This window comes from Chelonia mydas, chromosome 2 (genome assembly GCF_015237465.2).
Source record: "Chelonia mydas isolate rCheMyd1 chromosome 2, rCheMyd1.pri.v2, whole genome shotgun sequence".
Classification (NCBI taxonomy): Eukaryota; Metazoa; Chordata; order Testudines; family Cheloniidae; genus Chelonia; species Chelonia mydas.
The window spans coordinates 239,518,140-239,532,377 of NC_057850.1; the positions used below are offsets into that span (position 1 = coordinate 239,518,140).

The following is a 14,238-nucleotide window of genomic DNA, read 5'->3' on the forward strand; positions in this document are numbered from 1 at the left end:
TTCTTATTCAGGATGCAGCCCCATGCCTTATCTATTGCACTCTTCAAGCTCTGCTCTTAAGAATTATTTTTCTCATGGGCTCTTCTATAGTGCTTATTATAGGATCTGCCTACTTCACACACCTTAATGAATAGTAGGTTGTCATCCTCTGAACCAGCTCTAAAGAGGATGTGACACAAATTTTGCCAGCGTGTTTCATGGATATTTGTTGACAGCAGAAGAATAGCGAAACTTGGGGATCTTGGGTTCCATTCCAGGCTGTTCCGGGGATGTGTACTCTAGTGGGCACACTCTTCTGCCTATTTTCCTTAAGCATGACTCCTTTTGCCCTTTGCCTTACAACCTGTAGCTGTCCCAGTTCTCTTTTTTTCCCCCACCCCTCGCTCTTTGTCCCTGTCCCATTCTCACTTAACCAGTCCCAGTCTCCGCTCTTTTGGCTTGTCATCCCAATCTCCTTCTCCAGCCAGCTCCATTTTCCAGCACTCCTAGCTTCCATCTTGCCTCCCACCCAGGTCCGGCTTTTGTCCCTGTTGTGTCAGGCAGCATCCTGCTTCATGTTGCCTAAGGGAGAGGAGTGAGTGATGGAGGTAGATTCTGCCTGTTTCCCCTGTATGATGTGTAGCTCTGGCACAGTCTGCAGCACTCCATAGCTGCAGGGGAAGTTCTTTTTAGACCCAGCCTGAATCATGCCGAGTGTTCACAGAATGTTTGGGAGAAATTTAGCTGCTGAAACTTGTCTCCACTCAGCAGATGCAAACTATCTCCCTCTCCCTCCCCCTCCCCCCAAAACTTGTATTTTGGCACATTTTCACAGGGATGGTGTAAACATCCCTGATAGGATCCTTGAAAGATTAAGTCCCTGCTCCAAAGCATGGTAACTCTAGATGCTTTCAAGGAAAAGGTCCCAATCACTAGCATAGGAGAGAAAATGCATTATTTTGCTTAGCTTTGTTCTTCGAAGTAGTTGAACAGTTTTGGCTGGAATTTTCTAAAATTCTTTAGCCTAATGCTGTCTGCACTACCACTTATGTGTGCAAATCTTTTGTCACTCACTGGTGTCCTACTGTGGTGGAAGAAATAAGGCAGCCCTCCCCAGAAACTTTCTGCAACAGATTTCAGAGTACCTCTACAAAAGTTTCCTGGAGATTTCTGTAGCGGATTCCTGGTCTGTCTGTCTGTCTTCATTGGGCACCATCTGCCTACCTGGTGTAGCCACTGGGAAGCAGATAGACACTGTACCTCACCTTGTTAATTTTAATAAAAAATAGAAATATAAGACAAAAGCTTGAAATTGCATACTCGCCAGAGATTCCTTCCCCAACATCACACTTCGCCACAGCACTGTCCTGCGACTGGCTGGACTGCTCTGGCGTTACAAACAGCTCTGGCTCTCGGAAAGCATGGATCCCCTGCTCACCTGTCTCCCATTCTTCTTCTCCTCTTCCTTGTCCGAGACTGTCACCTCAGTGTCTCCCATGCTGCCTGGGACTCCAACTCCTCAGCGGTATCCAGGCTGCTCTCGGGGGTCATGGTGGGGTCGCTGCTGAGAGTCGCATGCGGCTCCTTGTAGAAGCAGCATGTCTGCAGTGCTGCACAAGAGCAACTGTTCGCCTCCCTTGCCTTCTGTACACACGCCACAGTTCCTTGAAGGTTTTTTTGTTTTGTTTTTTGTTCCCCCTTCACATGGCACTGCTGTGTGTCCCTGGTGTAGCCCTTCTCCCCATGTCCTGCACAATCTGCTCATAGATGTCTACATTTCTGTGGCTGAATCAGCTGTGCCTGCACAGCCTCTTCTCATAGACTAATAAGATCCATCGCCTCCTGTGTACTCCAGTTTTGGAGAGTGGAGCTGCCATGATCAGCTGTGCAGGTGAGCTCTCCACATAGAAAAAACAGGAAATGGAAATTGAAAAGTTCCTGGTCCTTTAACTGGGAGGGACTTTTTCCTGTGTACCTGGCTACTGTGCAGCAGAGTTGAACATATTTACCAGAGCAGTCACAGTGGAGCATTGTGGGACACCTTCTGGAGGCCAGTTAAGTCATCATAAGCAACGCTGTATCTACACTGCCTCTGCGTTGACCTGACAACATTGAATTAAGTTCTGCGTCTCTCACGGAGGTGGAGTAATTAAGGCTATGTCTACACTAGCACTTTTGTCAGTCAGGGGTGTAGGGGGGAAAAAAACAAAACATCCCCCTGACCAACAAAAGCACCACAGTGGACAGCACTATGTTGGTGGGAGACGCTGTCCTGCTGACATAGCTACCGTCGGTCGTTAGGGGTAGTTTCGTTATGCTGGCAGCAGAGCTCTCTTCTGCTGGCTTAGAGCAGCTATACAGGAGACTTTACATCGGCACAGCTGCAGTGATTCAGCTGTGCTTCTGTAAGGTCCATAGCATAGGCATAGCCGAAGTCAACATGGCAGGCGAGTTACGTTGGCACAAGGGACCTGGTAGTGTAGACACATTCATTATTAGGTCGACATAAGGTAGACTGTCTACCTAACTATGTAGTGTAGACTAGGCCTCTGTTTACTAAAAATAGAAGCTTAGTACACTGAGGTGCTTGCTGGCTCACCTTTGTACTCATGACAGAGGCCCCTATTCCATTGAATTTTGAATATTGCCTTAGACCAGTAGTTCCCAAACTTGTTGCGCCGCTTGTGCAGGGGAAAGCCCCAGCTGGGCCAGGCCAGTTTGTTTACTTGCCATGTCCGCAGGTTCGGCCAATCATGGCTCCCACTCCCTTGGCCCATGCCGTTTCCCGCAGCCCCCATTGGCATGGAGCAACGAACTGTGGCCAATGGGAGCCACGATCGGCCAAACCTGCGGACGTGGCAAGTAAACAAACCGGCCTGTCCTGGCCGGGGCTTTCCCTGCACAAGCGGTGGAACAAGTTTGGGAACCACTGCCTTAAACAATTTTACTCATCACATTTATATCTGGCCTATACTGGGTAGCTAAGTTGAATACAGAACTATAGTGCATCCAGCTCACTTACCATTACTAGTCCATAAGCATAGGTGGCCAATGGTTGGAGGGTAGTGCCCATCAATAATACCGCAGCTGACAAGTACACTGTTGACCAGTGGTTGCCAACCTTCTCTGTTGCAGCAGACCTTAATGCCTTTAATTATTTTGAGGCATAGCACCATATTGTCTCCAAGTGAACTCCTGAATATTCATGAGCCAATTCAGAATGAGGCTAGTACAGTTAAAATCAAAACAACCATGGCAGCTGATGTTAGATCAGTCTGTCTTTTTTGTGCCAGAATTAACATTTTCAACAGTGGAAACTAACATTAAAGCTAGATACAAGAATTCTGGACAAAAGCATGCTTAGTGGAGAGAGTGACACGCACTTGAAAATAATATTTTGAGATGACAAGCAATTAATAATCATTTCTTCTCATTCCCAAAATAGTCTTCCCAAGCATGTGTAACTCTGTTTTTAAAGGCAATATACTTAAGTCCCACTCAGAGTATTGCCAACCTGAAAAGACACCAAAAAAAACCGCACCAGACCCCAACAAATCAGGAGATTGGCCCCCAAAACATGGTTGGCTAGTTTACAGAATATTTTTCAGTCTGATTGGTTAACTTCCCCAGCCTATCCTCAGTGTGTTAGTGACCCAATACGTTTGAGAGCATAGGGATATGAGGATTTTGACCCTTGTTGCAGGAGTTCTCACCCCTGCATCTGCCCACCCCTGCCTTGCAATAAATTCTGCCCCTCAGTCTCCAAATCCAGTTCTGCTCTCTAGCCCCCATCAGTTCTTTCCCCACCCGGATGGGTTCTGCCTTCCAGCTAACCTCTGCGTCTCCTGGGGGGCTTCAGCGGGATCCCTGCTCCCCTTCCAGGTTGGGGTCCTGGGTCTCTTCCCATGGCCAGTGGCTGCAGGAAGGGGGGGGGGGCGGGGCAGAGGAGGGGCCTGTTGATCACAGAAGGGGAGGGGAGAAAGATTGAGCTCTGATTGGTTGCTCTGCCTGTGGAGGAGGTGGGGGCAGTGAGGCAGATGGCCAATCAGAAGACAGCTTCCCCTTCCACTCCACAGGACTCAGATTTGCATCTTACACTCCATTCCCCAAAGCGAGGTTGACTCACGCATAATAATGAAAGGGGTCTTGTCCTAGAGAGCAAAATTACAGAATGTGATCCAGCTCCAACACTAATTAAAATAAAAGGCAAGGTCTTTTGGTGTTCTCATGTAGTCTTTTCAAAAAATTCCATGGCACACCTGTTTGGTTCTGGCAGCACACTGGTTGGGAAATGCTGCTGTAGACACTGAACTATGACTAACTTCCTAGAATGTGGTACAGAGTGCTCTCACAGGAGATGGAGAAGCTCCTGCAGCCCTGGTCCCCAAACTTTTCATGCTGTGCTTCTCGCCTCAGCCCCCCCCCCTCCCCCCCGGGGGTTGGTTCCAGGAGTTGGTCTGCAGCTCCTGGGTAGGGGGGGCCTGAGGTTGGGGGGGTGGAGCCACACCTAGGCCAGGGGTCGCGGCCACAGGTGGGGGTAGGTGTGGGGTGACAAGTGGAGTAGGGGCTGGGGGTGGGAGCAGATCTAGGGGCTGGGGCTGGGTGGCACTCCCTTCCCATTGTGGGGGCTGGCCGAGGAGCAGAGCTGCAGCTGGGGGTAGAGTGGGGCTGGGTGGCACTCCCCACCTGTAATGGGGGCTGGCCTGGGCCACGCCCTGCCCCCCAAACATTTCTCCATGCCCATCTGAGGTGCACACCCCACAGTTTGGGGACCACTGACCTAGCTGCTAATGCAGTGCTCTAGTGCAGAAAGAAAGGCATGTGAGAGTGAATATAGTGTCTGATAAATATTGTAGTGGAAATGTAGTAAGGGCTTTCTGACTTCCAGGTGGGAAGGTAGGTGGAAATCTGGGGACAGAGTTTTCTGGTGTTAAAAAATTAATGCATGTACCTCTTGGAAGGTCTCAACTAGAGCATTCTTATGTTAAGGTAACTAATGGAAGTGTGCTTCTATGCTGAAGGCTTCTTTTGAAAAACTTCCCTTAACCTGGTTTCAGACTAGTTTGTGAAGGAAGGGATTTATGCATCGAGCTAAATTCAAATATATTTTTGTTTACATTTGCTGGAAGGGCAATGAAAAGATCTTTTGTTCTAGTGAGGTTTTTTGTTTTATGGTGTTGCTGTTTGCTATGCTAAAGTTAGTTGTCAGCATTTGCATTATAAATTCTTTTTAAGGACTGATTACTCTGGTCTGAAAACTGGCATGCAAGATTTCAGCCCTGGAGCATTGTTTTGCGGTTTGTATGTTTTAAAATAACAAATCTGACTGACCTGATCGTGCATATGTTAAACCCTTACACATCCATGCTCATGTTTACTCCACATAGCAAAACTGACTACATACCAGTAAAATTACTTTTTCCTCTAATCTTGGTTGTAAGTTTCAAGTTTTCAGGTTAAGGGTCGTTCAATGTTAAGGGTCATATTCTGAAATTTGTAAGTCGTTCATTCAGTATTATTCAGTCTTTGCCTTCCTGCAAAGACCGCTAATAATGCAGCTGACTTTTTGCATGTGTTACATTGACTTACAGTTCTTGGGTAGTAAAAACTATAGATGTTTGTAACACAAGTTTTATTATAACCCATGTTTCTTCTTTGAGTGATTGCTCATGTGCATTCCAATAGGTGTGCGTGTGCGCTGCATGCATGATCGCCGGAAAGCTTTTCCCCAAGCGGTACCCATCGGGTTGGCTGTGGAAACGCCTGGATTGGCACCTTCATGGTGGTGTGTATATATGTCCCTGCCAACCCACCGCCTGCTCAGCTCCTTCTTACCTCCCGTGACGGTGGTTGGAACAGCTCAGTCTCTTGCATCTGCAAGTACCTTACCTAGTGGTTCCCTTGTTTTGTTGAAATAGTAGTCAGTCAGTTAATAGTTGTAGATTAGTTTAGCTTACTTCAGGGGACTTCCCCCCCGCTCTACTCTCTCCAGCGCTGGGGCATACCTCAGTCGCAGGGGTTTAAGGCGTGGGAGAGGTGTGCGAAGCCTATGCCCATAAGTTATCCACATGCCGCCTGTTTCAAGTGCCTCGGTAAGGGCCATCAGACAGATAAGTGCCCTATTTGCAGGCGCTTCAGACCCAGGACTAAGAGAGCGGGACTATCATTTGAAGCTCTTCCTAATGGAGTCGGCCCTTCAGCCAGAGCTAGCACCAGTCTCCTCAGTGGGCAGCACACCTGCCTCAGTACGGGATGTCCCAGCACCAAGAAAGGACTGCTAGGGAGCACAGGCACCGCTCCCCGGCCCGCAAGGCCAGCGCCTTCAGGCAGCACCTTCAGGCAGCACCATTTGCAATCCCTGGTGCCACATAAGAAAAAGAAGCCAGACATTTCCCCATCAAGAAGCCACGGGAGGATTCCAGTGGGGTGCATTCTCCGGCGGGACACCCTCAGTCTGGTCCTCAAGAACCGGTGCCGTTGATTCCGACCCCAGTGGCGGAGCCCTTGAGTCTGGCAAGAACAGACTCCCCAACCTGGGACGACTTGGAGGATGAGCTTGATCTTCCCTCCACTCCGGATACCTATGAGGCAGCCCAAGATCTCATTGCCATGATGACACAGTTCCCGGCCCCGCAGGTGCGGGTCCCGGTTTTGCAAACTCTGCTACTGCCAATAGCACCGGCAACAGCACTGACTGCAGTGTCCAGCCCGGCACTGCAGGTGGCTCCAACATCCGTCATGGCACCGATGGTGGCACCACCGTTAATTCATTATCGGGGGAAGCCCACAATGTTGCAGTGCTGATAACCATCCTTCCGATAGCGCTTGCCGGCACCATCTGTCTCCACACCCCCATGGTCGGGTACAGAGTACTTGTCAGAGACAGTCTTCTGTCTCCTGACACAGCCACCACCGGTCCCAGTCCCAGCACCTTAGGCTAGCAGAGCAACTGGCACCAGCCATCTCCTGGCCACACCTGTGGCAGGCCCAGTACAATGGCCCTTTTTTACCCTTTGGGCCTACCACCAGGGTCAGGGATCCAGGCTGGTATCGGTAGCATCGGCACCCCGTGCCCCCCATCAGCAACGTCGCTGGCACGCTACACCCCTAGGGCCCCTGAGGACCCCATATGAGACAGGGCTGCTGAGCAAGCACAGCCACTCCTGCACTGACATCAGTGACACTTGAGCCGCCTCTGGTCACCAGGAACTCAGAGGTACCCGACCCAACCTCCAGAGAACCAGAAGGGCAGGAAGACCCTGTCCCAGGAACCTCTTCCTCCTCTTTGCCGGACGAGGCGGTGGCAGGCACCTCCACCACTCTACCACCAATGGGCACTAAAGGCCACCAGGACCTGCTTAGGAGGGTGGCCGTAAACCTTAACTTCCAGGCAGAGGAGGTTATGGAGGACTCGGATCCAGTGGTGGACGTCCTCACTCCCGAAGGTCCTTCTAGAGTGGCCCTGCCCCTCATAAGGATAACTTAGAACACCATGAAGGTGCTCTGGTAGACCCCGGTCTCTATACCACCAATGGCTAAAGGGGTCGAGAGACGCTATTTTGTGCCACAGAAGGGCTATGAGCACCTTTTTATCCACTCTCAACCAGGGCCTCTGGTGGTTGATGCAGCAAACCACAAAGATCACTAGGAACAGCCAGGCCCCACACCTAAGTCACGGGACATAAAGAAGCTGGATCTCTTTGGCCGTGAAGTCTAGTCGACTGACTGGAGGGCTCCAGCTTCAAGTAGCGAACCAGCAGGCAGTGCTGAGTCGCTACACCTTTAATTCCTGGAACTTGTTGGCTAAATTCCAGGAGTTAACCCTGTCTGACCCTTGCAAGGAGTTCGGTGTGCTCCTTGGGGAGGGTAGAGTAGTCTCTAGGACAGCTCTCCAGGCCGCCATGGACACGGACTCTGCGGCTCGAACCATGGCCACCGCTTCGTATTGATGCACAGTGCGTGGCTCCAGGTTTCAGGTATTCCACCTGAGGTCCAGAACGCAATATCATCCCTGAGGGTACACCTTGCAGCCATTTCGGCCTTTCACCCAGGAATGGCTGGTAGGTCAGTGTTCCATGACCCCATGGTGGGAGGTTTTCTTAAGGACTTGGACAGACTTTATCCCCCTATACGTCAGCCTGTTCCCCAGTGGGACCTCAACTTAGTCCTGTCCTCGCTCATGGGGCCGCCTTTTTGAGCCATGGCTACCTGTCTTCTGTCCTATCTCTCCTAGGTGTCCTTTCTGGTGGCTGTAACCTCCGCCAGAAGGGTTTCCAAACTCAGAACGCTGATCTCCAAACCTCCTTATACGGTATTCTATAAGGACAAGGTGCAGCTACACCCTCACCCTGTGTTTCTCCCTAAGGTTGTATCCCAGTTTCATGTGAACCAAGATATATTTTTACCTGTGTTCTTTCCTAAACCCCATGCCACTAACAAGGAGTGCACGTTCCATTCCCTGGACGTTAGACGTGCCTTGGCATTTTATATTGAACGCATGAAGCTGTAATTTCGTAAATCACCAGAGCTCTTTATTGCCATCACAGAAAGAATAAGGGGGCTTCTGATCTCATCACAGTTCATTTAGTCATGTATCTCATCCTGTATCAGGACTTGCTATGACCTGGCTAAAGTTCCAGCCCCTCTGCTTACAGCGCACTCTACCAGAGCGCAGGCAGTGTCCATGGCATTCCTGGCGCAGGTCCCTATCCAGGATAACTGCAAGGCGGCGACGTGGTCTTCCGTCCACATCTTCACTTCACACTACGCTGTTACCCAGGAGGCGAGGGATGCTGCTACCTTTGGTAGGGCAGTCCTGCATTCAGTGATCTGGTGAACTCCGACCGCTCCCCTTGGGCAACTGCTGGGAAGTCACCTATTGGAATGCACATGAGCAATCGCTCAAAGAAGAAAAAAGTTACTTACCTCTCATAACTGTTCTTCAAGATGTTGCTCATGTCCATTCCAAATCCCACCCGCTTCCCCACTGTCTGAGTATTCCAGCAAGAAGGAACTGAGCAGGCAGCCGGTCGGCAGGGACGTATATATACGCCGCCATGAAGGCACCACTCTAGGGGTCTCCACAGCCAACCTGACTGGTAGCGCTAGGGGAATAGCTTTCCGGTGATCGCGCACACAGCTATTGGAATGGACATGAGCAGCACATCTTGAAGAACAACAGAGAGGTAAGTAACAGTTTTTTCACTTTGTACTTTGGTTCTCTTTTTCAGCTGAAATGCCCTGCTTGGGTTCATCCCAAGGGTGAATTGTTGTTAAACTTAAGCAAAATCCGTTTAGCTGTTCTTGGGTTAGGATAGTGGAGATGAATTTTGTGTCTTCAAAATAAGCCCGCTCTTTGCATATTAATGTCTCAATTTAATTTTAGCATTTAACTAATGCCTAGCTTTTGCTAAAATAGTCCCTTGATAAATCTGAAGAAAAAGTTAGACAACTATATAAGCAGTTACAAGATTGATAATTTTAATAATTTAAGGTCGAATTAGAAAGGTAAGGCACAAAACCAAATTAAATTAGTTAGGAACATCAAGAGTAACAAACATTTTACAAATACATTAGAAGCAAGAGGAATACTGAGGACAAGGTAGGTCCATTACTCAAATGAGGAGGGATAGGCAATATCCGAAGATACAGCAATGGCCAAAGTGTTTTGGTTTTCATTGAAAAGTTTAGGAGTGATCAGATGACTGACACTAAAAAATATCAGCATAAATAGGTTAGGCTCTGAGACTGAAATAGGGAAAGAACAAGTTGAGAATTACTTAGGGCTTGTCTAAACTTGAAATGTTGCAAGAGTGCTGCTGTTGCGCTTCAGTGTAGACACCAACTGGAGAGGCTCTCTCATAGGTGTAGGTAATCCACCTCCTAGAGAGGTGGAAGCTAGGTCAGTAGAAGAAGAATTTTTCTATTGACCTAGCACTGCCTACATGGGGACTTGGGGCAGTTTATCTGTATCATTCAAGAGGTGTGAATTTTTCACGCTCTTGAGAGATGTAGCTGGGTTGATCTAACTTTCTAGTGTAGACCAGCCCTTAGTAGACAGACACCTTCCAGTCAGCAGGGCCTGACTACATACATCCTAGAATACTGAAAGAACTGGCTGAGATCTGAGCCATTACCAACTGTCTTTGAGAATTTGAGGAGGGTGGGAGAGATTCCAGAGGACTTGCAAAAGGAAAATACAGTAGCCATCTACTAAAAGGGGAATAAGTTCAACCCAGGGACTTACAGCCCAGTCAACTTAACTTGAGTACCTGGAAAGATAATGGAGCAAATAATCAAGCAATCAAGTTTGTAACCACCAAGACGATGATAATGTGATACATAAGTCAGCGTGGATTTATCAAGAACAAATCATATTAAACCAACCTAATATCCTTCTTTGATAGGATAACAAGCCTTGTGGATGGGGGAGAGGCAGTAGATGTAATCTATCTTTACTTCAGGAGTGCTTTTGGTACTATCTCCTATGACCTTCTCAAACTAGGGAAATATAGCTTAGATGTACCCGTTGTAAGGTGGATGCACATCTTGTTATCAATGGTTCTTAGTCAAAGTGGAAGGGCATATCGAGTCGGGTACCACAGGTATTGGTCCTGCGTCCATTTCTGTTCAATATCATCATAAGTAATTTGGATAATAATATAGAGAATATACTTACAAAGTTTGTCAACAATACCAAGCTGGGAGGTGTTGCAAGCGCTTTGGAGGACAGGATTAGAATTTGAAGTGGCCTGAAATAAATAGGATGAATTTCAGTAAGGACAAATGCTAAGTACTGCACTTAAGAAGGGATAATCAATTGCACAAACATAAAATGGGAAATTACTGCCTAGGGAGGAGTACTGCAGAAAAGGATGTGGGCATTATAGTAGACCACAAACTCAATAAGAGTCAGCGATGTAATACTGTTGCAAAAAAGGTGAACATCACTTTGGGATGTATTAGCAGGAGTGTTGTAAGTAAGACATGAAGTAATTCTTCTACTCTACTCAGCACTGATAAGGCCTCAACTCAAGTACAATACTGTGTCCAGTTCTAGGCAACACACTTCAGGAAAGATGTGGACAAACTGGAGGAAGTGCAAAGGAGAGCAACAAAAGTGATTAAAGGTCTAGAAAACATGACTTACAAGGTGAAATTAAAAAAAAATTGGGTTTGTTTAGTCTGGAGAAGGGAAGACTGAGGGGCGGAATGTAAGTCTTCAAGTATGTAAATTGTTAAAAAGAGGTAAGTGATAAATTGTTAACCACTAACCACTGAGGACAGGACAAGAAGTAATGGGCTTAAATTGCAGCAAGGGAGATTTAGGTTTGACATTAGGAAAAACTTTCTAACTGTAAGGGTAGTTAAGCACTAGAACAGATTACTTTGGTCTACATTAGGAACTTAACGTCAGTATAATGACGTTGCTCAGGGGTGTGAAAAATCCACACTGCAGAGCGACACAGGTATACAGACTTAACCCCCATTGTAAACAGCACTATTTTGATGGAGGGGCTGACCTCTCAACACAGCTACTTCTTCTCAGGGAGATGAAGTGCCTGTGCCAACCTGAGAAGCTTTCCTGGCAACATAGTGTCTTTGCTAAGCACTACAGAGGCACAGCACCTCCAGTGCAGCTATGCTGTTGCAGCATTGTAAGTGTAGACAAGCCCTGGTCAGGGATGATCTTGATAACACTTGCTCCTGCCTGAGTGCAGGGGACTGGACTAGATGACCTCTCAAGGTACCTTACAGGTCTACGGTTCTGTGATTCTGTTATCTTTTACTAAGTGCAAAACTGCCTGGTGCATTAGATAAGTGTTTGCTACTGAGTAGGATGTTTGTGGAGTTGTGGAAAAATCATTCAGCTTTATAGTTTGTGGGAGGGCATGGTTTTTGTATATTGGATTCCTGCAGTCTATGGAATTGTGTGACACCCTTATGCTGTGACTAGGCTTTCCTGTTTTAAATGCAAAAAATTACATTACAGTATTAACCTGTAAATGTAAAGAACAAAGGTCCAAATGCTGATGTGCCTTCAGAGCTTCTATTGACCTGAGTAGAGCCCATAGGGACACTTGTATATAGCAACAACTTGGCCGCACTCTGTATGTATGCCAGTGTTAGGATGACTCGTCAGTTTGTTTTTAAGATACACAATTAACAATGGATATGCCAACATTGCTATGAGAATCTTAAATATTTAATTTAAATTTGTTAATGCTACATGAACATAGAAATATACATTTAATATATTGAGCATTAACTATTTTACCTATTACCTTGATACTATAAGATGATTAACTTGCTTCCAATAGGTCCCATTGAGTAGTCACATTGTCATCTAGAGCAGTGCTACTCAAAGTGGTGTGTGCGGACCAGTGCCGGTCCGTGAGCCATCGGCTGCCAATGTGTGCACACATTGGGGGGGAAAAAAATTGCCAGTCCCCCCCATCAGATAGCTTGAGAAGCACTGCTCTAGAGCATTGTATGCATTGGGGTTGCCGCTCTGTTGGTCCCAGGATATTAGAGAGTGGGTGAGGTAATATCTTTTATTGGAACAACTTCTGCTGGTGACAGACAAGCTTTCAAGTTTACACAGACTTGAAGAAGAGCTCTGTGTAAGGTCGAAACCTTGTCTGTATCACCAACAAAAGTTGGTCCAATAAAGATATTATCTCACCCACCGTGTCTATCTACAGTATTGTCATTCTTAGCAAGGTTGTTGATACCAGCACACAGCATAGTTAATAAGAAATCTTTAAATCTACAGACTTAGGAAATTTCACTTTATAGTCTTCCACAAAAGTATGAAGGGGGCATTTGACACTTAACTCACTTATAATTGTCATTTAGCCATTTAGCTTGTCCTGAAGTACCTTTGTTCTACTAGGCTGTATGCAAATGCCCTGTTCTGTGACATGGCTAATATGGAACCCTACCAGAATAGAGTTGGACTACAAGGTACTGGTAAGTGGTGACTTTATTATAATGGTGTGGTTTTGAAAAGTTCATTATAAAGTAATTCACTTTCCAAAATGGTGCTTTATAATAATAAAGCCACTTAACCCTGTAGGTCAGCTGTGTAGTCAGGTACAGTAGTATCTGTGATGTCACCACACAATCTGGGATGTTGCAGCAGAGCTCTCAGGAAACGTGAAATGATCTAATTTTCATTCGTGGCAAGTGACTGTGGCATTCCGCACATGCGAACATGGCTTACTTAATTGTAAAATTCTTACCCAATTGGGTGGCCAGTATGATTAACTCCTACTATGTATTAATGCAACAAATAATGCAAATGTTAAGAATATTTATATGGCAGAGTATTCCAAATGAAATTGCCACAGGTTAGTTCTTGACAAAAGTTTTACATGAGATCCAACATGACACATCAACTAAGGGCACATTTAAATTACTGCCACTACGGTGGCACAGCTGTGGTGCTACATTTGTGCTGCTGTAGCATCATCATGTAGGTGCTTCCTGCCATTGACAGAAGGGGTTTTTCCTTTGGTGTATTTAATTCAACTTTTTGAGAGGCAGTAGCTATGTCAACAGAAGAATTCTTCTGGAAACCTAGTTATGATCCAGGGGTGAGGTCCAGCTAACTATGGCACTCAGCATGCAAAATATTTCGCATCCCTGAGTGACCTAGCTAGGTCGCTCTAACATCTTCATGTAGACCAGGCCTTAGTGTTAGAGGTTGAACACTGTTTAGTTGTTATGCTATTTTTAATTGTAACTTTTTTTTTAAATGCTTGTATGGCCATCACATTTCATTATATTGTTCATGACATTGTTAGCCATCTAAGAAGTTTACTACTAACTTGTCTAATGTCAACCTAGAATAATCATTTAGCTGACTACTGTGTGACTGATAACAGGTAGTCAGGAAGTGCCAAAAGGGAACCTCAGTGCAGTGGAGTTTTACTCATGGTTGTTAAAATCATGTCATCCTACTTCTAGAAAGAACAAGCTGGGGGAGGGGGCATGATTGCGAGATTAGAGGGGAGGTGTAAAAGCTCCACGGTGGAAGGAAAATAGACAAGAAGATGCATAGGCTGAATGGGGAGGTTTTAAAACTAGCAGTGTCTGTTTTGGCTGAGCATGTGCCCTCATGCGAGTGCTTAAAGGGCAGGGCATCTGCAACTGTCCCCAAGTTCCTGCTGGCTGGAATCTAGCTGGTCCACCCTGCTAGATTTTTACCTCAAGCTAAATGTCTCCAAATTCTTCTCAGAATCTTGAGAACAAAGT

General features: G+C 46.6%; 1 protein-coding gene across 2 annotated transcripts in view; it reads left to right on the forward strand.

Moving 5' to 3' along the window:
• The window catches only part of LARP4B (La ribonucleoprotein 4B), a 109,896-nt gene that overhangs the window by 23,733 nt on the left and 71,925 nt on the right, over nt 1-14,238 (forward strand). The window contains exon 1 of one of the 2 annotated variants that reach the window (XM_043541501.1): nt 12,875-12,951. The exons of the other annotated variant lie outside the window; for it this stretch is intronic. Within the exon in view, the coding sequence (XP_043397436.1) occupies nt 12,880-12,951 (72 nt within the window). The 5' untranslated portion in view covers nt 12,875-12,879. Of the gene's footprint in view, nt 1-12,874; nt 12,952-14,238 lie in introns of those variants that run through there. 2 annotated transcript variants of the gene reach the window in all.